Source organism: Cetorhinus maximus, chromosome 32 (assembly GCF_964194155.1).
Source record: "Cetorhinus maximus chromosome 32, sCetMax3.hap1.1, whole genome shotgun sequence".
NCBI lineage: Eukaryota > Metazoa > Chordata > Chondrichthyes > Lamniformes > Cetorhinidae > Cetorhinus > Cetorhinus maximus.
In genome coordinates this window covers 18,328,127-18,354,413 of record NC_135910.1, presented here as the reverse complement: position 1 = coordinate 18,354,413, position 26,287 = coordinate 18,328,127, and the positions used below count along the sequence as shown (strand labels likewise).

At 47.8% G+C, this 26,287-nt stretch overlaps 1 protein-coding gene across 1 annotated transcript in view; it reads left to right on the top strand.

Annotated features, from left to right (window-relative positions):
• LOC144671381 (EH domain-containing protein 2-like) overlaps positions 1 to 24,630 on the top strand; it is a 46,973-nt gene extending 22,343 nt beyond the window's left edge. The window contains exons 3-5 of the mRNA XM_078533256.1: positions 996 to 1,408; positions 19,449 to 19,613; positions 20,971 to 24,630. Coding sequence (XP_078389382.1) covers positions 996 to 1,408; positions 19,449 to 19,613; positions 20,971 to 21,507 — 1,115 coding nt within the window. The 3' untranslated portion in view covers positions 21,508 to 24,630. The remainder of the gene's footprint in view (positions 1 to 995; positions 1,409 to 19,448; positions 19,614 to 20,970) is intronic.
• The last annotated feature ends 1,657 nt before the right edge of the window (positions 24,631 to 26,287 follow it).

Here is a 26,287-nt window from a genome sequence, read left to right as displayed (position 1 = left end):
CTCGTCCTCCCTTTAGTATGCTTCTTCTTCCTAGGGATGAATTTTTGCTGTGTCACCCAAATTACTCCCAGAAACTCCTGCCATTGCTGTTCCACTGTCTTTCCTGCTAGGCTCATCTCCCAGTCAATTCTGGCCAGCTCCTCCCTCATGCCTCTGTAGTTGCCTTTATTCAACTGTAATACCGTTACATCTGATTCCAGCTTTTTCCTCTCAAATTGCAGGGTAAATTCTATCATATTATGGTCACTTCCTCCTTAGGGTTCCTTCACCTTAAGCTCCCTTATCAAATCTGCCTCATTACATAACCTATCCTAGTGGGTCACCCAGGGGGATGCTTGTTTAATAAAACTCCATGAACTCTGACACATGACACAATGTGCAGGATAAACCTGAAAACAGTGACCTTGTACAGAATCCTCTGAGGAAGAGGAAAAGTTCAGGTAGGGGGCGACTCAGAGAGGCGGCTCTGATATTGGAATATTTTCATGGGCTCAGAAAGGAACTTTCGTTTTCGAGAGTCACACAGAATTTACAGCACAGGAACAGGCCATTTGGCCCATCTGGTCTGTGCTGGTGCTTATATTCCGCACCCACCCCTCTTCACCTCACCCTATCGCCATATCCTTCTACTCCTTTCTCCCTCATGTATTTATCCAGCTTCACCATTAAATGTATCGACACCATTCACCTCAACCACTCCCTGTGGGAGCGAGTTCCACGTTCTCCCCACTCTCTGGGTAAAGAAGTTTCTCCTGTAATCCCGCTTGGATTTATAAGTGACTGCCTTATATTAATGACCCCCGCCCCCCCTAGTTCTGCCCCCACCCCCAACAATGTGGAAACACCTTCTCTACGTCTACCCTATCGAAACCCCCTTCATCATTTCAAAGGTCTTTTATCCCCTCAGCCCCTCAGCCTTCTCTCTCCTGGTGTAAAGAGCCCCCGGCCTGTTCAATCATTCCCGACTCCTACTAAAGGCTGGTTCTGTCTTCCAGGTTATGACTTTGCGGCGGTGCTGCAGTGGTTTGCCGAGCGGGTGGACCGCATCATCCTCCTATTCGACGCCCACAAGCTGGAGATTTCCGATGAGTTCTCGGAGGCCATTCGGGCCCTGAAGGGTAACGAGGACAAGATCCGGGTGGTGCTGAACAAGGCTGACCAGGTGGACACCCAGCAGCTGATGAGGGTCTACGGGGCCCTGATGTGGTCCCTCGGCAAGGTCATCAACACCCCCGAGGTCATGCGGGTCTACATCGGCTCCTTCTGGTCTGAGCCTCTACTGATCTCCGAGAACCGGAAGCTGTTCGAGCTGGAGGAACAGGATCTATTCCAGGATCTGCAGAACCTGCCCAGGAATGCTGCCTTGCGGAAGCTGAATGACCTTGTAAAGAGAGCCCGCCTCGTGAGGGTGAGAGATCACACCATATCCCGTGATGTTAGGGGGAGCGAGGCCGATATTACTCCAACCCGCCCATCGAGGAATGGGCAGGATTGGCGACGGGCGGTTTACACTTTGCTCAACTCTACTCCCCACCCAGCAAGGGGTAGCGTTGGGCGGTTTATAAACTCGCCGTTTCCGCCCTGTGGGATTCCCGCCCGGCGAGACAGGTTAAAGCGACAGAAAGTGCCGGAAAAACTCAACAGGCCCGGCAGCATCTGTGGAGAGAGAGAGAGAGAGACAGACACAAGGCCGATGATATTTGTGTGTCTCTCTCTCCACAGGGGCTGCTGGACCTGCTGAGTTTTTTCCAGCACTTTCTGTTTTTATTTAAGGTTTCCAGCGCCTGCAGTATTTTGCTTTTATCCCAGGTTAAAATGACCCTTTGATTGGAGTCATGTTCCTGTTTGTGGGTATGAAAGTCAACCCCCTCTATTAATTCCAGCTCTGTACGTACACCGTTACAGGACAACCCCCCCACCAAAGTCCGGCCTCCAACAGCTCCGACCCTTCAGGGGCCTGTCTGTGCTCCTACCGCTCAAACCTGCCCCCAGTGGTGGATGGCGGCAGGGCAGCCGGCATTATGGTGGGGTAGTGGGAGGGGGAATCTCCCTCCTGACTGTTTAGTCTGGAGGGAGGGTGTGGGGAACAAGGCCTTGTCAGATCCAGCCCAGGGGAGTTTTTTGGGGACACCTTCGGGACAGTGGGAGCGCGCAGGGGAAGTCAAAACATTCTCGAGCGTCTGGCCGAGTTCAGGCTTGTGTCGCTGTTGCCGGGAGGGAGACAGAGAGGCTGACCCTGGGGAGACTGGTCTGTGACTGACCCAGGCCTGACCTGAGCCTTGATGGTGCCAACGAGCGTGAGGTTGAAAAAGGGCACCCGGTCACACAGAAACACAAATATCTGAGGTCAAAAAGTCAAGCACTCCTTTTAAAAGCAGCATTGTGTGTTCAAAGGTCCCTCCTCGAGGCTTGTCCTGAAGGCCTACCTAGCTAAAGCCGGCAGCCTATTCAACTACTATGGGCTTCAGATTCAGGCCTATTAAGTCTAGGACCAGGGGGCATAATCTGTGCCCCCCAGCCCCATACTTTAGATTCTCTGACCAGCGGAAACAATCTCTCAGTGCCCACCCTGTCAAAACCCCTTCACAATCTCTGATGTCCCAGCGAGATCGCCACTCATCCTTCCAAACTCCAGACATTCAGGACTCTCTCTCTCTCTCACTCTCTCTCTCACAAACAGTTAAATTTAGTCTTTACATCTCCAGCTCCACCCACCAGCCACTCTCTCCTCTCTGTTTGAGGCTCTGTGTTTGACCTGTGCCGATGCAGACTGGTGCTCAGTGTGACTGTGGACGATGGAATCCCTGGGCTTGTGTGTGGCTTTGAGCACCAGAGTGGTGTTTGTGAGGAGCTGTGGTGGACACGTGCTCGTGGATCCTGAGGAATCGGGGGTGCTGAGACACCTTGGCCGTGCCCTGCTCACTGTCGCTGGGTACATGTAGCGCTTGTATTGGTGCTGCTGCCTTGGCCTGAGAGACTCACTCTTCCTGAAGCAACTGTTAACAAACATGAGGCAAGGTCTAGCAGCTCCAGCAGCTGCTGAGACCGAAACCAAAAGCAATATGAATTTGCATTTGTATAGCACCTTTCATGTCGTAAAACACTCCAAGGTGTTTCACAGGAGATGTCATGGAAAAAAGTTTGACAGCGTGTCACATAAGGAGACATTAGGACAGGTGACCAAAAGCTTGGTCAATGAGGTAGACTTTAAGAAGCTTTTAAGAAGGACAGAGAGCTGGAGAGGTTCAGGGAGGGGATTCCAGAGTTTGGAGCCCGGGCAGCTGAAGGCACGGCCGCCAATGGCGCAGCGATTAAAATCGGGAATGTTCAAGAGGCCGGAATTAGAGGAGGGCAGAGATCCCGGAGGTTTTGTGGGGCTGGAGGAGGCTGCAGAGATAGGGAGGGGGCGCGGGATTCGAAAATAAGGATGAGAATTTTAAAAATCAAAATGTCGGTAGGTTGTCTGGACATTATCACAGCATGACATGTGGGATCTTGCTGTGCACAAATTGACTGCTGCGTTTCATACATTGCAACAGCGACTACACTTCAAGAAGTACTTCACTGACTGTAAATGCTCTGGGGCCTCCTGAGATTGAGAAAGGGATTATAGTTCTTCCCTTCTTTTCTTTCAATAGACAGACACCAGCAAAGTACGCCCCCACCCACCCCCCAACCTCCCACCCCCTACGGGATTGAATTTGTGCATAGCAAGATCCCACAAACAGAAAGATAATCTATCGGTTGAGGGATAAGTATTGGCCAGGCCACCGGGGAGAACATACCTGCTCCTCTTCTAAATAGTGGGCCGTGGGATATTGTACATCCACCTGAAGCGGTTTAAGGTCACACTCGATCAACTGCACCTCTGACAGTGCAGCACTCCCTCAGCAGCGGCCGCCTAGCTTTATGTGCTGCCGGTAAGAAGCCTCCATTCTTTAAGGGAGCCCTGGCCCATTTCGAGGGACAGAGCCCACTCTACCATTCACACAACAGATCAGTTCATCTCCAATTGACCCGTAAATGGCCCTTGTCTTATCTGTGACCCACAGACTGTGCGTACACTGTCTGTAAATAGCGAAGATCCTGTTTAGAATCGGAATCTCCTCTACCAGAAGTAAGAAGCCAACACAAACATATCTTTATCCTGATTAACCTCAGTCCTGTTTATTTATATTAAACACAGAGATCTGTCCCCTTGCCTTTTCGTTACTCCACAATATTATTTAAATCTTCAAGCGCTCTGTCTGTCCAGGAGCTGCAGGTAATGAGGGCTCTTTCTGGCAGACAGTGTACATTCTAATATCGCTCCCTCGATAAGATCAAAACTTTCTTGTGAACAAATCTTGTTGATTCAATTTGAACTTGTGCTGTACGGGTTTAAAGAGAGAGTTGCACCTTTTAAAATTAGTTTTCAATGAATTTGGATGACATTTAATATCCTTTTGTTTTTCCATTTTCACTACTCCTAATCTGGAAAGCAATGACCCCCATTGGGAGGCCAGAGCCTGGGCATCTGTCGACACCCCCTAGACCTCACTCTTTACCTGAGAGCTCAGACCTGCTTGTTCAGCCATTGGAGGGTTGGGGGGGATTGACAGGCAAGCTTGATCATGTCCCCACGCATAGAGAAGCCCAGAGAGAGACACACATATATATACACAAGCACCTATATATATATATATATATACACGCACGCAGACATATACGCACATACACTCACATATATACACACACATATATACACACTCACACACACACACACACATATATATATATACACACATGCAGACATATACGCACACACACACACATATATACATACTCACACATATATATATATACACACACACGCAGACATATACGCGCACACACACACACACATATATACACACTCACATATATATATATACACACACACACACATATATATATATATATATATACACACACACGCAGACATATACGCACACACACATATACACACACACATATATACACACATATATATATATACACACACACACGCAGACATATATGCGCACACACACACACATATATACACACTCATATATACATTTATATATATATACACACATGCAGACATATACACGCACACACACACATATATACACACTCACATATATATATATATACACACATGCAGACATATACGCGCACACACGCACACATATACACACACACACATATATATATATACACACACACACGCAGACATATATGCACACACACACACACACGGAGACATACACACACATACACGCACGCACACACACAAATATACACACACACACGCACATATATACACACACACACACATGCATATATATACATACAAACGCATGCAGACATACACACACACACACACACATACACATACAGGTACTGGTGCCAAGGCTCAATGCCCAATAATCAGGAGCAGGATCCTCAGCTAATTTTTCCCTGAGTTTAAACAGTTTGCATTGGGTCCATTCCACGCTGCTGTGTATACTCAGAGGCAGAATCAACTGGATCTGTCGGTATTAATAAGAAACCAGGGAGCAGTATAATATTTATAGGGTCTTGGGAGTGTGTCAGTATTTACAGGGGGTCCCGGGGAGTGTGTCAGTATTTACAGGGGGTCCCCGGGGAGTGTGTCAGTATTTACAGGGGTCTCCCCGGGGAGTGTGTCAGTATTTACAGGGGTCTCCCCGGGGAGTGTGTCAGTATTTACAGGGGTCTCCCCGGGGAGTGTGTCAGTATTTACAGGGGATCCCTGGGGAGTGTGTCAGTATTTACAGGGGGTCCCCGGGGAGTGTGTCAGTATTTACAGGGGGTCCCGGGGAGTGTGTCAGTATTTACAGGGGGTCCCTGGGGAGTGTGTCAGTATTTACAGGGGGTCTCCCCGGGGAGTGTGTCAGTATTTACAGAGGGTCCCCGGGGAGTGTGTCAGTATTTACAGGGGGTCCCCGGGGAGTGTGTCAGTATTTACAGGGGGTCCCCGGAGAGTGTGTCAGTATTTACAGGGGGTCCCCGGGGAGTGTGTCAGTATTTACAGGGGGTCCCCGGGGAGTGTGTCAGTATTTACAGGGGGTCCCCGGGGAGTGTGTCAGTATTTACAGGGGGGTTCCCGGGGAGTGTGTCAGTATTTACAGGGGGTCCCCGGGGAGTGTGTCAGTATTTACAGGGGGTCCCCGGGGAGTGTGTCAGTATTTACAGGGGGGTCCCCGGGGAGTGTGTCAGTATTTACAGGGGGGTCCCCGGGGAGTGTGTCAGTATTTACAGGGGGTCCCTGGGGAGTGTGTCAGTATTTACAGGGTGACATAAGAACATAAGAACTAGGAACAGGAGTGGGCCATTCAGCCCCTCGAGCCTGCCCCGCTGTTCATTACGATCATGGCTGATCTCATTTCAGCCTCAACTCCAATTTCCCTCCCCCTCCCCATAACCTTTCAACCTGTTACTAATTAAAAATCTGTCTATCTCCTCCTTAAATTTATTCAGCGTCCCGGCATCCACTGCACTCTGAGGTAGTGAATTCCACGGATTCACGACCCTTTGAGAAAAGTAAATCCTCCTCATCTCAGATTTAAATCTACCACCCCTTAGCCTAAAACTATGGCCTCTCGTTCTAGAATGCCCCACAAGGGGAAACATCCGCTCCACATCTACTTTGTCTATCCCCTTTAGCATCATATATACCTCAATTAGATCCTCTCATCCTTCTAAACTCTAGTGAGTATAGGCCCAAACTGCTCGATTTCTCCTCATAAGACAAGCCCCGCATCTCTGGAATCAATCTAGTGAACCTTCTCTGAACCGCCTCCAATGCAACTACATCCTTCCTCAAGTAAGGGGACCAAAACTGTGCACAGTACTCCGGGTTCGGTCTCACCAATGCCTTGTACAGTTACAACAACACTTCCCTATTTTTATGCTCTATTCCTTTAGCAATAAATGCCAAAATTCTATTTGCCTTCCTTATTACCTGCTGTACCTGCATACTAGCTTTCAGCAATTCATGCACGAGGACACCCAGATCCCTCTGCACTGAAGCATTCTGAAGTTTCTCTCCATTTAAATAATAAGTTGCCTTTTTATTCTTCCGACCAAAATGGATAACCTCACACTTATCCACGTTAAACTCCATCTGCCAAATTTTAGCCCATTCACCTAACCTGTACATATCCATTTGTAAATTTCTTATTTCTTCATTGCAACTTACTTTCCCACCTATTTTGGTGTCATCTGCAAATTTAGCTGTAGTACCTTCTATCCCTGAATCCAAGTCATTAATATAGATTGTAAATAGTTGGGGCTCAAGGACCGAACCCTGTGGCACCCCACTAGTTACAGCTTGCCATCCAGAAAAAGACCCATTTATTCCGACTCTCTGCTTTCTGTTGGTTAGCCAATCCTCTATCCAAGCTAATATAATATGCCTAACTCTGTGCGATCTTATCTTGTGTATTAATCTTTTGTGCGGCACCTTATCAAAGGCCTTCTGGAAGTCCAGATATACTACATCTACAGGATCCCCATTATCCACTTTGCTTGTCATGTCTTCAAAGAACTCTAGAAAATTAGTCAAACATGATTTACTCTTCATAAAACCATGCTGACTCTGATGGATTGCATTTTGACTTTCCAAATGTCCCATTAATACTTCCTTAATAATGGATTCCAACAATTTCCCAATGACAGATGTTAAACTAACTGGTCTATAGTTTCCTACTTTCTGCCTCCCCCCCTTTTTGAATAAGGGTGTTTTATTAGCATTTTTCCAGTCCACTGGAACCTTTCCAGAATCCAGGGAATTTTGGAATATTATAGCCAATGCATCCACTATCCCCACTGCCACTTCCTTTAAGACCCTGGGATGTAGGCCATCAGGTCCTGGGGACTTGTCACCCTTTAATCCCAATAGTTTGCTCAGTACTTTTTCTCTAGTGATGGTGATTGTTCTAAGTTCCTCCTTCTCTATACCCTCTGCACTACCTGTTACTATTGGGGTGGTACTAGTGTCCTCCACTGTGAAAACTGAGGCAAAATATTGATTAAGCGTCTCTGCCATTTCTGCGTTCCCCACTATTAACTCCCCAGTCTCATCCTCCAAGGGACCAACATTCACTTTAGCTACTCTCTTTCCTTTTATATACTTGTAGAAGCTTGACCCCGGGGAGTGAGTCAGTGTTTACAGGGGGGTCTCCCCAGGGAGTGTGTCAGTATTTACAGGAGGAATCCCCGGGGAGTGTGTCAGTATTTGCAGGGGGTCCCCGGGGAGTGTGTCACTGTTTACAGGGGGTCCCCGGGGAGTGTGTCAGTATTTACAGGGGGTTCCCGGGGAGTGTGTCAGTATTTACAGGGGGTCTCCCCGGGGAGTGTGTCAGTATTTACAGGGGGTCCCCGCGGAGTGTGTCAGTATTTACAGGGGGGTCCCCGGGGAGTGTGTCAGTATTTACAGGGACCTCCAAAAGAGAAAATTGTTATTTTTGAACATTTTGTGACCTACTGTTGTTAGTTTAGATATTTTCTGATGAATGTATCAAGGTTTAGCTCAATGTGGCACAGCCCTGCACCAAATGACAGTCTGACTCCAGCCCAGGGACCTGAAGCCTTGCTGTTATTCCAAAGCTTGGCTGCTTCTCAGCCACTCTCAATGCGTCTGTTGAGGAAATAAAAGGGAATCTTGCCTGATGTCCGATCAGTTCCAATCCAACATGGTGGCAGCCACCAGGAGCAAGGTGTGAGGAGAGAGACCTCCAACTGAGAAGGACAAAAAGTAAAAAGATATAGGGAGGAGGAGAATGAGTGGCTGTGGTGGGGGGTATGGTAGATGGGACGTGTGATAGGGCGAGAGGTAGAGATAGAGATAAGAGAGCAGAGAGAAAGAGAGAGAGAAAGGAACAGAAAAAGAGAGGTGAGATGACGGAGTGAGAGTAAGAGGCAGAGAGAAGGTAAAAATGGGGAGGAATAAAGCGGAGGATTGAGGAATGACCAACTTGTAGGTTGACAGGTAAAGATGGGAAGCAGTAGAGTGTGATCCCAAGTGATGCTGCACACTCCACATGAGCCTGAAGGTGAAGGAATTCGGAGCACTAATTGCCAACAAAGCGTCGGAAGGCTGCAGCTCTCACTGGGGGTTGTTGCTGGTTTACATTGGCTGAGCCTCAGCAGCTCTGAGAAGAACGCAAAGGGTGATGATTTTGCAGGAGAGCAGGGAACGCTCTCCAGCTCCCTCCATTCTGTAGTGTAGGGTGCGGGAGCATCTGTTGTACAGATTACATCTCTGCAGCTCTCCCTCCCTCCCTAATGTACACACTTCGAATGGAAACGATTGTGACTTAACTTCCTTTTGTTTAGCTTCCCGCTTGTATCCTGTGTGAAAACAGTCTGGGTGGAACTGTTTAAATCACGATCCCAATCCAGAAACCCTCTGCTTCATAGCGACAATTACCTGCATTTTCCAGATTGCTATCCACTGATGACCTTGTTCCTGATTGGCTTGGAGAGGGTCCCAAACGTTTGTGATCTCATTTCACTGTCCACATTCCTTCAAAAAAAGGAAGGAACTTGCATTTCCATAGCACCTTTCACGCCCTCAGGACACCACAAAGCGCTTTACAGCCACTGAAGTACTTTTGAAGAATAGTCATTCTTGTACTGTAGGAAGTGCGGCAGCCAATTTACGCACAGGAAGCTCCCACAAACAGCAATCGGAGAGATGATCAAATGATTGGTTTGCAGTGAAACCCACTGCTTTAGCGGAGAAAGGAACATTACAGCTCACATGGGAGGACAGATGGGGCCCAGTTTAATGTCTCACCCAAAAAGTGGCAACTCTGACAATGCAGCACTCCCTCAGTACTGACCCCCTGACAGTGCAGCACTCCCTCAGTACTGACCCCCTGACAGTGCAGCACTCCCTCAGTACTGACCCCCTGACAGTGCAGCACTCCCTCAGTACTGACCCTCTGACAGTGCAGCACTCCCTCAGTACTGACCCCCTGACAGTGCAGCACTCCCTCAGTACTGACCCTCTGACAGTGCAGCACTCCCTCAGTACTGACCCTCTGACAGTGCAGCACTCCCTCAGTACTGACCCTCTGACAGTGCAGCACTCCCTCAGTACTGACCCTCTGACAGTGCAGCACTCCCTCAGTACTGACCCCCTGACAGTGCAGCACTCCCTCAGTACTGACCCTCTGACAGTGCAGCACTCCCTCAGTACTGACCCTCTGACAGTGCAGCGCTCCCTCAGTACTGACCCTCTGACAGTACAGCGCTCCCTCAGTACTGACCCTCTGACAGTGCAGCGCTCCCTCAGTACTGACCCTCTGACAGTGCAGCACTCCCTCAGTACTGACCCTCTGACAGTGCAGCACTCCCTCAGTACTGACCCTCTGACAGTGCAGCACTCCCTCAGTACTGACCCTCTGAAAGTGCAGCACTCCCTCAGCACAGACCCTCTGACAGTGCAGCGTTCCCTCGGTACTGACCCTCTGACAGTGCAGCACTCCCTCAGTACTGACCCTCTGTCAGTGTGGCACTCCCTCAGTACTGACGCTCTGACAGTGCAGCACTCACTCAGTACTGACACTCCGACAGTGCAGCACTCCCTCAATACTGATACTCTGATAGTGTGGCACTCCATCAGTGCTGACCCTCTGGCAGTGCTGCACTCCCTCAGCACTGAGCACCTGACAGTGCAGCACTCCCTCAGTACTGACCCTCTGACAGTGCGGCACTCCCCCAGTACTGACCCTCTGACAGTGCAGCACTCCCTCAGTACTGACCCTCTGATAGTGCAGCACACCTTTAGTACTGACTCTATGACAGTGCAGTGCTACTTCAGTACTGACTCTCTGACAGTGCAGCAATCCCTCAGCACTGACCCTCTGACAGTGCGGCACTCCTTCAGCACTGACCCTCTGACAGTGCAGCATACCCTCAGTACTGACCCTCTAACAGTGCAGCACTCCCTCAGCACTGACCCTCTGACAGTGCGGCACTCCTTCAGCACTGACCCTCTGACAGTGCAGCATTCCCTCAGTATTGACCCTCTGACAGTGAAGCACTCACTCAGCACTGGCCCTCTGACAGTGCAGCACTCCGTCAGCACTGACCCTCTGACAGTGCAGCACTGCCTCAGTACTGACCCTCTCCCTCAGCACTGACCCTCTGACAATGCAGCACTCCCTCAGTATTGACCCTCTGAAAGCACAGTACTCCCTCAGTACTGACCCTCTGACAGTGCAGCACTCCGTCAGTACTGACCTCTGACAATGCAGCACTCCCTCAGTATTGACCCTCTGAAAGCACAGTACTCCCTCAGTACTGACCCTCTGACAGTGCAGCACTCCCTCAGTACTGACCCTCTGACAGTGCGGCACTCCCCCAGTACTGACCCTCTGACAGTGCAGCACTCCCTCGGTACTGACCCTCTGACAGTGCAGCACTCCCTCAATACTGACCCTCCGACAGTTCAGCATTACTCAATACTGACCCTCTGACAATGTGGCACTCCCCCAGCACTGGCCCTCTGACAGTGCAGCGCTTCTTCAGTACTGACCCTCTGACATGCACCGCTCCCTCAGTCCTGACCCTGATAGTGCAGCACTCCCTCAGGCCTGACCCTCTGACAGTGCAGCACTCCCTCAGGCCTGACCCTCTGACAGTTCAGCTCTCCCTCAGTACTGACCCTCTGACAGTGCAGCACTCCCTCAGGCCTGACCCTCTGACAGTGCAGCACTCCCTCAGTACTGACCCTCTGACAGTGCATCACTCCCTCAGTACTGACCCTCCGACAGTGCAGCACTCCCTCAGTACTGATCCACCGACAGTGCAGCATTCCCTCGGTACTGACCCTCTGACAGTGCATCACTCCCTCAGTACTGACCCTCCGACAGTGCAGCACTCCCTCAGTACTGATCCACCGACAGTGCAGCATTCCCTGAGAACTGACCCTCTGACAGTGCATCACTCCCTCAGTACTGACCCTCTGACAGTGCAGCACTCCCTCAGTACTGACCCTCTGGCAGTGCAGGACTCCCTCAGTACTGACCCTCCGACAGTGCAGCACTCCCTCAGTACTCACCCTCCGACCGTGCAGCACTCCCTCAGTACTGACCCTTGGACAGTGCAGCACTCCCTCAGTACTGACCCTCTGACAGTGCAGCACTCCCTCAGTACTGACCCTCTGACAGTGCAGCGCTCCCTCAGTACTGACCCTCTGACAGTGCAGCACTCCCTCAGTACTGACCCTCTGACAGTGCAGCACTCCCTCAGTACTGACCCTCGGACAGTGCAGCACTCCATCAGTACTGACCCTCGGACAGTGCGGCACTCCCTCAGTACTGACCCTCGGACAGTGCAGCACTCCCTCAGTACTGACCCTCTGACAGTGCAGCACTCCCTCAGTACTGACCCTCGGACAGTGCAGCACTCCCTCCATACTGATCCTCAGTATTTGCCCTTGAAAATGTGGCATTGAGGCTGTGAAGTCTCGTTGTTGCTAATTAAACACTGGTTGATTTGGTGAAGAGACTGCCGGCCTCATTGCTCTGTCCAGAAGGACAGACGCTGTGGAAATTTGAGTGACAGGGATATGTGGCAAACAGGAAACACTAGCTGTGCCATTTGTATAATTCCTCGATACATAAGGATAAATGCTGTGGAAAAGTCTGTTTGACAAACCGCTTTTGGTCACATGTCATTTTGCACAGGGAGAGGTGTGTGAAAAATCCTCACTTTCTGGAAAGCCTCTTCACCTCGCGTCTGGGACATTTCACAGGCATGAAGCTTTCTCAATGTTTCTCGATTCTCTCTCTAGAAACAAAGACAGCTTTGCTGTTTGGAAATGCTGGCTGCAGACACTTGGCACCTCCTTGCTTCCTGACCAGGTGTTCGAGAGAGAGAGAGGTTAGAAAGGGCCGTCCACATGCACACACAGACAGGCAGATACACACACACAGACAGGCAGACACACACACACACACACACACACAGGCAGACACACACACAGACAGGCAGATACACACACACAGACTCACACACACACAGACAGGCAGACACACGCACACACGCACAGGCAGATACACACACACAGACAGGCAGATACACATACACACACACAGACAGGCAGATACACGCGCACACACACACACAAGACAGGCAGATACACACACACAGACAGGCAGATACACACACACACAGACAGGCAGACACACACACACACACAGACAGGCAGACACACACACAGAGACAGGCAGACACACACACAGAGACAGGCAGACACACACACAGACAGGCAGACACACACACACACACAGACAGGCAGATATACCCACACACAGACAGACACACACATGTAAACGGCATTCAAGTCTGGCATGTACTTGGGATAGGTTGAGGGCACGAGACAGAAAACCAAGCTCCTGACGGTAGCATTGGTGATGGTGGAGATTAGAATCTCACTCAGGATCAGAGGAGATATTTATAAGGAGCAACATTGAGGAATAATAGGGAGCAGGGCAGTAGAATATCCCTCTCTTCAGCCAGTGCCCTCAGAGTATCTGTGCAAACACTCGAGACAGTTAAGAACAAGGAATGCAAACTGATCTTTGACCTGCCTGAGCTGAGATGAAATGGAAACTGTGGAAGTTTCTTTGTAAAATAAATAAATATGCTTCCTCACACACTGTGACTTCTATCAGAAGGAGGGGAAATGTCATCAATGTATGCTTTTTTGTTTCCTTGTCAAACACTTGCCTTTATGATGGATCAATTATTTGTATCCTCATGATCTTTTTTTAGTTCAAGGGATGTGGGCATCACTGTCTGGGCCAGCATTTATTGCCCTTGGGAACTGAGTGGCTTACTACACCATTCCAGAGGGTATTTAAGACCAAGTATGGACAGCAGATTTCCTTCCCTAAAAGGGGCATCAGTGACCCAGATGGGTTCTTAAATGACAATCATTTCATGGTCACCATTTGACTTTTAATTCCAGATGTTTTTATTGGCTGTGGTGGGATTTGAACTTGGGTCCCCAGAGCAGTACCCCAACTCTTTGATTACTAGTCCAGTGACAATACCACTACACCACTGTCTCCACTACTGTATAGTATACAGAACAGAAACCAACCAGCTGGTGTTTATGCTCCACTTGAGCCTCCTCCCACCTTTCATCATCCAAACCTATCATCTTGACCCTCTATTCCCTTCTCCCTCAAATGCTTCCCCTTAAATGCATTTAGACTGAACAGAGTCCTGTTTCTGTTTTCTCTCATTTTGTGACAAAGGCAAAGCCTTTTTAACACATCGCTTTTCACTGTTGCAGTTCCCTTAGTGCAGCTTACCCGTCCTCTGGTGAAAGGGTGACATGAGCAGGAGGCCATTCAGCCCATCTTGCCTGTGCCAGACTTGTGCCAAGGTACAGTTTCATGGGCAGTACCTGCCTATGGCACTTCACCAAACTGGCCACGCATCGTGCTTGTGTGAACTGGTTCACAAACTTTAAAATTCTCACCTTTGTTTTCAAGTCCCTCCATGGCTTCACCCACCCCCTCCCTATCTCTGTAACCTCATCCAGCCACTGCAATTAAACCTCCGAATTCTCAGTGCTCCTCCAATTCTGGCCTCTTACCCATCCCCAATTTTAATCTCTTCACCACTGGCGGCCGTGCCTCCAGCTGCCTGGGCTCTAAGCTCTGGAATTCCCTCCCTCTCCTGTTTTAAGACACTCCATAAAACTCCTCGTTCACTAAGTCCTGGCTAGCTGTTCTAATATCTCCTTATGTAGCTCAGTGTCAAATTTTGTCTGCTAATGTGCTTCGTGGAATGTTTTACGGGGTTAACGCGCTATATAGATGGAAGTTATTGTTGCTTGGGTCATATCATGGACATGGTGCAGCAACTAACAGACAACAATAATACTGGACCTTTCTCTCCCTGTCCATTGCTGTTGTTCTGATCCAGCTGCAAGGAGCAGTTACAACTCCATCGAACTCCCACATTTTTGTGCACGAGCCAGATATATAATCAGAGGCATGTTTGGACTTCTTTCTGAGTGGGTCGGTGTTAACTGATTCAGTTGCAAATCATAAACAAGCCGGGGCCTTCTTAACAGAAACCTGGTGCACAGCAATCCACAAAGCTGGGTGGGGCTTCTGGCAGCTGTTACTCCCAGTCGCTTCTCATCAGAAGGTCGTGAGTTCAGGCCCCACTTAAAGACAGGAGCACAGTATCTATGCTGGCACTCCAACGCAGTACTGAGGGAGCGCTACACTGTCGGAGGGTCAGCACTGAGGGAGCGCTACACTGTTGGAGGGTCAGCACTGAGGGAGTGCTACACTGTTGGAGGGTCAGTACTGATAGAATGCTGCACTGATGGACAGGCAATGCCAAGGGAGTGCTGCACTGTCAGGGAGCATCCTTGAGGTGAGTTGTTGTAGCAGAGTTTTGAAGAATGTTCAAGAAGCATTGTGGTGTGGGCTGCTGGTCACTAGGGCTGTGGAGAGAGGAGAACAGACACCGTGTGATGTCACTACTCATTGTTTCTCTGGCACTATTTCAGAAAAGGCCTGAGAGAGTCAAAGTATTAAACGATTATTCTGGTGTTTCAAGAACAAACGGGCAGAGGTGGCTGCTTCCTGGTTACAGGCAGAGACACTTTGAAGAAAGCAGCACAGAATCGCTGGGATCTCTCTGGGGCTTTGATTTACACTCACTGCGCTGCCTGTGAAGTTCTGACCTCTGAGGAAGCTCCTGATTTGTCAATGCCTCACAGCCAACATCCTGAAACTATTAGTGTTTGACATCTCCGCTGTGATTGATATTATTTGGATTTTAAAGCTCACTTGATAGCTCTTCATCAAACTCCTGGATGCTGGACCTCTTCTTTGTCAGTTTTCTGCGCTGTGCTGTGACTAAACTTCATTTATATTACAATTACACAGTATTTACAGCACAGAAACAGGCCATTCAGCCCATCTGCTCCATGCTGGTGTTTATGCTCCACATGAACCTCTTCATCTCACCCCATCATTCTATTTCTTTCTCCCTCATGTGTTTATGAAGCTTCCCCCTTAAATGTATCTATACTATTCACCTCAACCACTCCCTGCAGGAGCAGATTCCACATTCTCTGGGTAAAGAAGTTTCTCCTGAATTCTTCCTTTATCTAGTGACGCATGAGGCGGACAACACACATTCTTACATTTGTTTTTCCTGGATAAGGCCTGAAGACAGAGGTTATATTTGAGGGGGCACCACTCCACATCAAGTATGACTGACCAGGAATCTCCCACTCTTATTGGTGTGTGTTGGAAGGATTTGCAGGTTGATACTCAACCTATTTTGCCACATATACATGCACAGCTTCCTTGGCCATCAAGACCTGGAGTGGGACTATGAACCCAGAGCTTCTGGCTCAGAGGCAGGGACACTACCCACTGCACCACAAGATCCATCTCTCTCCCTCCCTCCTGAGTGAATTTATTAGTAGCTATCTTATCTTGACAGCCCCTAGTCTGGTCTCCCCGACATGTGGAAACATCTTCTCTACGTCTACCCTATGGAATCCTTTTCATTATCTTGAAATCTCAGGCCATCCTTTTTTCTAAAGGGCCCCAGTCCAGTCAGTCTTTCCCGATAGATATGAACCTCCTGATGACCCACTGTCTGATTGGTTCGAATCCAAACGACCACCTCCCCCATTAGCTGCCTGTAGTTGTTGCTCTGGGATTTGGGAGGAGTGTGTTGCCCTGTTATATTTTGTGGGATAGCCTGAGTTTGACACTGGGAATGACAGTACTGAGACTGAGAGGAAAAGATCTAGCCTGTCCCAAACAATCGTGATGCCTTGCGGGTCATGGTTACATCTTCCCCACCCCGTCTGGAGCCATGTCATTCCCTGGAAAAACTGTGACGGGAGTGAGGGGAATGGAAAGGTCCTCTGACTTCCTTGGACGAGTGAAACAAGTTCAGGCGATCGCTCGGCTCCGATTCATGTCAGCTACATCCACAACCACCATTCAGCTCAGAAAATAGCCCCAAGACGCACTTCAGGAAGAACCATACGGACTGGAAACTTTCCCTCCACAGACGCTGCCAGACCTGCTGAGGTTTTCCAGCAATTTTTGTTTTTGTTTCAGATTTCCAGCATCTGCAGTATTTAGCCGAAGACACTTCACAGGTTATTAGTAGACAATTAGATAGATATCAGGACACATACAGATAATAGGGCAGGTGCATGAATGACAAAAGGTTAATATGCAGGTACAGCAAGTAATTAGCAAAGCTAATAGGATGTTGTTGTTTATTGGGAGGGGAATTGAATACAACAGTAGAGAGGTTATGCTTCAGGTGTACAGGGCATTGGTGATACCACACCTGGAGTACTGTGTACAGTATTGGTCTCCTTATTTAAAGAAGGATATAAATGCACGGGAAGCAGTTCAGAGAAGGTTTACTAGATTAATACCAGGAATGAATGGGCTGTCTTATGAGAAAAGGTTGGACAGGTTAGGCTTGTATCCAATGGAGTTTAGAAGAGTAAGAGGCGACTTGATTGAAACCTTTAAGATCCTGAGTGAACTTGACAGGGTGGATGTGGAGGGGATGTTTCCACTTGTGGGAGAATCTAGAAACCGGGGTCAATATTTCAAAATAAGGGGTCGCCCATTTAGGACAGAGATGAGGAATTTTTTTTTCTCTTGGAGGGTTGTGAGACTTTGGAATTCTCTTCCTCAAAAGGTGGTTTAGGCAGAGTCCTTGAATATCTTTAAGGCAGAGCTAGATAGATTCTTGATAAGCAAGGGGGTGAAAGGTTATCGGGGGTAGATGGGAATGTGAAGTTGAGGTTAAAATCAAATCAGCCATGATCTTATTGAATGCAAGCTCGAGGGGCTGAGTGGCCTACTCCTGCTCCTAATTCATATGTTTGTATACAACGAGTAACTCACCTCCTGACTCCCCAAAGCCTGTCCACCATATACAAAGCACAAGTCAGGAGTGTGATGGAATACTCCCCACTTGCCTGGATGAGTGCAGCTCCCACAACACTCAAGAAGCTTGACATTGTCCAGGACAAAGCAGCCCCGCTTGATTGGCACCCCATCCACAAACATTCACTCCCTCCACCACCGATGCACAGTAGCAGCAGTGTGTGTACCATCTACAAGATGCACTGCAGGAATTCACCAAGGCTCCTTTGACAGCACCTTCCAAACCCACAACCACTACCACCTAGAAGGACAAGGGCAGCAGATAGATGGGAACACCACCAGCTGGAAGTTCCCCTCCAAGTCACTCACCATCCCATCTAGGAAATATATCGCCATTCCTTCACTATTGCTGGGTCAAAATCCTGGAATTCCCTCCCTAACAGTGCTGTGGGTGTACCTACACCACAGGCACTGCAGCAGTTCAAGAAGGCAGCTCACCCCCACCTTCTCAAGGGCAACTAGGGATGGGCAATAAATGTTACCCACCCCTAGTGACGCCCACATCCCGTGAATGAATAAAGAAAAATGTAGGTGACCAAAAGCTTGGACAAAGAGGTAAGTTTGAAAGGTGCTCTTAAAGGGAGCGAGAGGAGGTAGAGGGGTTTAGGTAGGGAAGTCCAGAATTTAGGGTCCAGGCAGCTGGAGACACATGTGCCAAGGGTGGACTGATGGAAACTAGCGATGCACAAGGGACATCAAGGGATATGGAGCAAAACCTGCCAAATGGAGGTCTAATGATCTAACTGAATGGCAGAACAGGCTTGAGGGGCCAAATGGCCTCTTCCTGGTGCTACGTTCCTTCTCCAATCTCTGCACCATGCTAGGTCCACATCTGATCTGTAATTTGGAATTGAATGGCAGCACCATTCTCACCATGACGGTGCAGGAAATGTGATCTGGGGGAATGGAGGAGTAAGTTTGAATGATCACCCAGGGCATTTGGCACTGACTCCGTAAATCACCTGCAGCTAAAACCACAGGCACTTTCCAAATCGGAGGCAATTCAGGGAAAATTTCCAAATGACCGATAGGAATAAGGCAAGAACCAGTCAGTTCTTCAGCTGCACGTAGAGCTGTTTGTTCAATCTTCACAAATCAAAGAGGGAAGTGATTTAATGTTTTTCCAATGTCAGAGTTATAGATCACTGAATAACTCTGCCTAATTCGATTCTACACTGGTGGGTCTCTCTTATCTGATTGGCTTAAATTCACACTGTTGATCACACTGCCCGATTGGCTCAAGTCCACATTATGGTCCTGCTGTCTGATTGGCTCGATTTAACACTGGGGGACCCTCTAGTTTGATTCTCGAGGGGTGGATTCAGAGTGTGATTGAATCATTTCCACATGCTCAATCCATCTGTCAGTCTGGCCTCTTGCATAGCAGGAGTCCCCGGACAGCAGTTTATTTTAATGTGATATTATTATCCGTTGCTGTAGGTCCATGCGTACATCATGAGCTACCTTAAGAAAGAAATGCCTTCAGTGTTCAGGAAGGAAAACAAGAAGAAGCAGCTGATTTCAAGGCTGGGAGAAATATTCAGAAACATCCAACTGGAACATCACATTTCACCTGGAGATTTCCCAGATTGTGAGAAAATGCAGGTTAGTCCCATTTCACTCCACACCGGAGGAAAGTCAAATGTGTGAAAGGGACCTCGCCATTCCTTTGCCCCCTCATTATCCGTATCCTCCAGTTAATCCTAAACCTCTTCGGCAATTACAAAGCCCTCGTTCTAACTCTAACTTACAGGTCGATGACTCTACATCAGAACTGTTGTGATCAGAAACATTAACTCTGCTTCTCTCTCCACAGACACTGCCTGACCTGCTGGGCTTTTCTAGCTGTTTCTGTATTTAATTCAGATTTCTGGCATCTGCAGTATTTTGCTTTGTAATAAGTGCTCCCAATTCGGCGGGAATACCTCAGTCGTGTTGGGGATCCATTTTGCAGGTGCTGTTTCTTCATCTGGTACCTGGCCCAGGTCAAGCAGCCATCACCATTCTATATATCATTAGTGTAGTAATGTAGCCACTGCACTAGCCTATCCAACTCTGGTGCTGTCTAATGCCCTGGGGCTTACTTAGACCTATATCTGGGTTTGTCAAAAGCAACATTAAAACAGCTTGTATTTATATAGCAAATTTAAAGTAATAAAATGTCCCAAGTCACTGTGCAGAAGTGTTATAAAGGAAAGTTAGACACTCAGCCACTTAAGGAGATATTAGGGTGGATGGTGAAAAGCTCGGTTAAAGAGGTGGGTTTTAAGGAGCGTCCCAATGGAGAAGTGAGGTAGAGAGGTGGGAAGGTTTAGGGAGGGAATTCCAGAGCCTAGGACCCAGGCAGCTGAAGGCACGGCCGTCAATGTCGGTGCAATTAAAATTGGGGAGCACGAATATCTCCAAGGGTTATGGAGCTGGAAGAGGTTGCAGAGGTCAGGAGGGCTGAGGCCATGGAAGGATTGGATGGGTGAGAATTTTAAAATCGAGGTATTGCTTGACTGGGAGCCAGTGCGGGTTAGTGAGCCCAGGGGTGATGGGTGAATGGAACTTGGGTGTGAGTTAAGATGGGTGGTAGAGTATTGGTTGATCTCAAGTTTATGGAGAGTAGAATGTGAGAGACTAACATTGGAATCCTCAAGTCTAGAGGTAAGAAAGACATCGATGAGGGTTGCAACAACTTGCCTTGAAGTAGCGACCAACGTTAGCTGTTTAATAACTTTTTCATTCCCGTGACTTAGATACTTCTGTCAGTCACCTTCTCCCAAAGCTGAGGCGCCTGGTTTCTCCAGCATTGACTAAGCTCAGTCCTCTATCGCCACGGATCAGTCTCCTCAGTTGGGAGAATGTAATGTCCCTTTCTGTGCTATAGTACAGCGACATTGCATTGATTTGGGGTGGGGCTAGAGGGATGTTCAGTGAGGCTCACACTAATCCAAACAAATGTGTGCCTTCTGTACAGGAACAGCTCAGAATCCATGACTTCACAAAGTTCCCCAGTCTCAAACCCAAGATGATGGAGGAGTTGGATCACATGCTCACGTTTGAAGTCGCTAAGCTGATGCCTTTGGTGAGACAGGAGGAGATGGAGATGCCGGAACAGATGGTCCACGGTGGTGCATTTGATGGGACCTCCAATGGGCCATTCATCGAAGGCCTCATTGATGGAAACTTTGAGGCGACAGATGAAGATGAATGGGTTGTCACAAAGGACAAGCCAAAGTACGATGAAATTTTCTACAATCTGTCACCAACAGATGGCAAGATCAATGGAGTCAAGGCCAAGAATTGGATGATCACGACCAAACTGCCAAACTCGGTCCTCGGGAAGATCTGGAAACTTTCAGACGTTGATAAGGATGGAATGCTGGATGATGAAGAGTTTGCCTTGGCGAGTCATCTCATTGAGGTTAAGCTGGATGGGCATGGGCTTCCTAGTGAGTTACCTGGTTACCTTGTCCCTCCTTCAAAGAGGAGGCAAGTGGGGTCTGCTGAATAATGGGCAAGAAGGAAGCACAGTTCTCTCTTGGGGCCAATTGTGTTAAGTCTGAGTTTGACAATCCCATTGATTGCAGTCGACTATGCTCTGGAGACAGGAGGGAGTGGTGAAGGGGGGTGGGGGGTGGGGAAGGGAGAGGGGGAATGGGAGATTACTTAACTAAACCAAACTGATGGAGGAATCTATGGCTGCAGAAACATTTAATTTGGCTAGTCAGTGAATTCATCCTCTGATTTATTCAGAATTGGTGCTGATCCCAACTGTCTCCAGGTTCATAGACTCAATATCTTCTTTTGCAGAGTTGCACACCGTTGCTTAAGTCCTTTACCAGCTGGGTTGAAATGTACATTTTTTTGGTGCAAGGCGAGTGTTTCAGGGACTGAAACTGCTCTTTCCCCGCAATATAGTTTCACTCGCCCATTATTCCTGCTGTTTTTCATGCATCAGTTATTGCATTTAGCTCATGTCACAGTGTCACCAAAAACCTGTCACGCTTTTCCAATTGCCTCAGAATTTGCAGGAACTAATCAGAAAGCAATCCAACTTACTTTACTGTGCGTGTCAGGGCTGGAACACCTCACACCTACCCTTCGCAAGGAAAAAATTCACACTAAGGTATATATCCCATCACAGCATCTAATGGCCCCAAGTAAATCTAAGGACTTTACCTCAATCAAAGATCATTCCAAGTGTCGATGACTCTTTGTGACATGAGTTCGAATCATTCCTATCCCTGTGGCCTTATTCCAGTATCTCAACTTACTGTGAGGTAGTGGCCAACATTAGCTGTTTAATAACTTGTTCACTCCTGTGACTTAGATACTTCTGTCAGTCACCATCTCCCAAAGCTGAGGAGCCTGGTTTTTTCCTGCATTGATTGAGCTCAGTCCTCTATCGCCACGGATCAGTCTCCTCACGCCTCTCCACTTTGTCTGCCATTAAATCTCTCCCTCATATGCAAAGTATGTTCCTTCTAGCCAACCAGCTGATGTATATAAAGAGTGTTATGGAAATTTTATACATTTAAACTTTTTTTTTATATATATATGCGTGTGTGTAGATTTTATGGATTAACACTGCTGACTCTGAGGGGAGTGGGGGGTCAGGCGCAGAGATTGAGAACCCAGGTGCAGAGTTCATTCTAAATATTAACATGTAGCGATTCCTGCAGGACTTCTGATCTCTTACTCCTGAAACACCACCGTGCTAATTCATAAAATCGGCTCCTCTCATGTGTTGTCGAAATGACGCTTGAAACTCACGCTCGAACGAGCTGGCAATCTGAGTGTATCGGCTCACCGCAATGACCTGATATATCATTTTCCGTTCCAAGCAATTTCAATTCTGTTGTGTTTTTGAGGGGAGGGGTGTGGGTTCTGTCCCTTTGCACAAACCTGACCATTGCCTAGAATGCATGTTATCAGGAAGTTGCCTATGGCACACCCTATGATAGTAGGGTTAGGGAAACCACCTCTGTGTTGGATGTACTCCTGGAGGTTTCATTAAATGATGTCCCTGCTCCAATCGCTCCTTCCCCAAGTTCCCGCGGTCAGTAACCTGTCTTCCCTCCTGGCTCCTCCAAGGCGAACGACCTCTTCGTTGCTCAATTGCACCCATCTCGTTTTCTCTCTCCACAGCCGCTGCCAGACCTGCTGAGTCTTCCCAGCGCTTTGTTTTGAATTCAGATTTCCACCACCCGCAGTATTTTGCTTTGATCTTATTTTTGCTGTTTTCTCCCTCTCACCTCCAATAATTTCAAAATTAATAAGTGAAAGTTATTCAAAGAAAATGAGAAAAAATGAAGTCAGCGAGCGCTGAAGATCAACTAAGATCTGTAACAGGCCAGAGAGATGAGAACTAAAGACTTTGTTGGAATATGAATGCTGATTCACTCCTGTCATCTCACATCATTCAGTCCCTTGTTCTCCAGAAATGAATTAATTTGGTCAAAATCCTCATGGTTATTTTACCTGAGGGATAAAAGTATCACATGAAGCAAATAATAACCCAAACTGTCTGAAGACAACTGGGGTGCAGACCAACATAGTCTCCAATTGTTTTTGGAGTGCCTGGGTTATTTGTTTAAGCGCTTGGCCCCTTTAATTTTGTTGGTACACTGTGCACACGAGAACTTAAAGGGGTGACTTATGCGCAGCCTGTGAGGGGATTTCCCGGTTGCTATGTGACCAGGCAGCTTAGAGGGCACATTGGTGAAGAGCTTGTAAAGCAATCTCCAAAAACAGAGCCTTTGCTCTGTCTGCATTCAAAAGGATGAAAGATGATTGTACTTCAGACTCATGGGAAACTCATATAGGTCGGAATATTGACCCTCTGGGATTGGTTTGGGGAATATTAACTCTTTGGGACTCTCTGAAGGAGTACGGACCCTTTGGGAAGTGGATCTCTGACACTTTTATAATAAATAAACATGCGCCGAAAGAGAATATTTTTCCTTAATTCTTCTGTGCTTTTGCCCCAGGGATTGGCTTGTCTTGGAGATTAATCTTCAATCCCTGAAGCCTCCCTGATAATCCTGAAGGGTTTATAGGATTACATAAATTGCATGGCAGAGAAACAAGCCATTCAGCCCAACCAGTCCATGCCAGTGTTTATGCTCCACTTGAGCCTCCTCCCATGTTTCCTCATCTAAGTCTACCACCGTAACCCTCTATTCCCTTCTCCTTCATATATTTGTCCAGCTTTCCCTTAAATACTCCTATGCTATTTGCTTCAAACACTCCCCGTGACCCTAAACTGGTGGAGAAATCAATGCTACACCTTCTGTATGGAAGGTGGGTATCAAAAGGATGGAGTGATAGAAACAAAGAAAGAAATTAAGTATGGTTTGAAGTGATTTTAATTAATCCAGAACTTGCAGGAAGTCTACCCATGCACTCTGTTGTGAGTTAAAGTTTGAGTTTACCATATACTTTCAGTTAAAATATATTATCAGCAATATAATGGTTCATGTTTCACTCACTGTACACAGACTGATAAACACTGTGGCTCTGTCATTGTTTTATGTGGTTTTACTCACTATTTGTCCTGTCTGATCAGCCGTCTCGTTTTATTTCAATATTCGAGTTCTCCTGTATAATTGTGATTAAAGCAGTAAATCAGCCACTCTGGTCTTACAATAATTTGCTTTTCCTTCTCTTTTGTCTCCTCTGGGTGTCTCCCCTGATGGTGCTGAGTTCCAGTTTCCTGAATGTTGGCAGCACCCTGCCAAGTGCGAGCCTTAAAACAAGCGGCTCAAGGAGACTCAATTCTGAGGGCATCAGAGCTGAGATCCGTGTAGTCATCAGGAGCAGGAATACCAGCGAATTCCCTGGCCCCAAACCCCCCCATCCCCCACCTCCTTAATTCCGGGATCCAAAGGGTGTCTGAGTTGAGACGCTCAACACAGCAGGGACTGGGGGGTTGGAGCTGTCTGCTCTGTGTGGTTCAATTCCAACACCTGATGGTATGGTCTTTTGGAACAGATGTTAAACTGAGGCCCACTCAGTTGGTATCTCCACAACACTATTACAAAGAGGAGCTAGGCTGATCACCCCAGTGTACTGGGGACCAATGTTTATCTCTCAACGAACCGCTGATTGGTTATCATTCGAACTATGGCCTTTTTCACATCCCTGATTTTAATAGCTCCACTAACTGGCGGCTGTGCCTTCAGCTGCCTGAGCACAATAAGCTCTGATGGTGTCAGGTGTGTTGCAGTGAGTAGCGCACTCACCTCTGAATAAGGAGGCTGTGGGTTCAAGGCCCAGAGACTTGGCCATAAAAATAATAAGCTAACACTCCCAGTGCTGCGCTGTCAGAGGCGACATCTCTCAAATGAGACGTTAAACTGAGGCCCTTTCAACCCCACCGGGCGGACGTTAAAGACCTCGCAGCACTATTCAAAGAAGAGCAGGGGAGTTCTCCCCGATGTCATGGGGACAATATTTATCCTTCGATCAACATCCCATCGCTGTTTGCGGGAGCTTTCCGATTGCAAATTGGTCGCCACGTTTCCGACAGTATGACACTGACTGCATTTCAAAAGCATTGGTTGTAAAAATGCTTTGGGCTGCACAGAGGTTGTGAAAGATGCTGTAGAAATGTAAGACTTTCCTTTGAATTCTTATTAAAGTCAGTGTGAAGGGTCAGTCTTATTGGAGTTTGGTGGAGCTCCGAGTTCAGAAACTAGCAGCCGCAGGTTATATCACAGCCGCATAGAGTGAGTGAGTTAATCTATCAATCCAGTTTCCTCCCATTGTTCTTCACATTCCTTTCCAATCACAGCATGTGTTTTATCCCCAGTGATAAGTGTTCCAGCTTTAAAGAGGCGTTGTCACCATAAATAGGAGCTATGTTGAAACAAGGGTCCTGGCAGAAACAGCCTGGAACAATACACTTGACAACCTCTGGGATGTTGACTGTTGAATACCCAGTTCGAGGGAGAGAGAGTGTACACTTTTCCCCTTACAATCTACAGGCTTTCAATACCCTAAAGATTAGAACCACCTCGTTCGCTAATGTGCCCATGTTCCATCTCAGTGTCCCATATAGAACACCCTTCCTGATCAAGACCTGTGAGCAAACATCCTTTGGATCAAAGGATGGGAAACACGGGAAGTCACGAACAAGTTCCTTGTGACAAATCCCATCTGACGAATGGCAGGCTTTGAGCGGCGAGAGTGCTCCTGGTAAACAGGTACAGTACAGGTCAGGGCCACTGTACAGCCAACCTCCACTGCTGGGGCCTTGGTACAAACTCCTTATGCACTTGTAGAAAGAC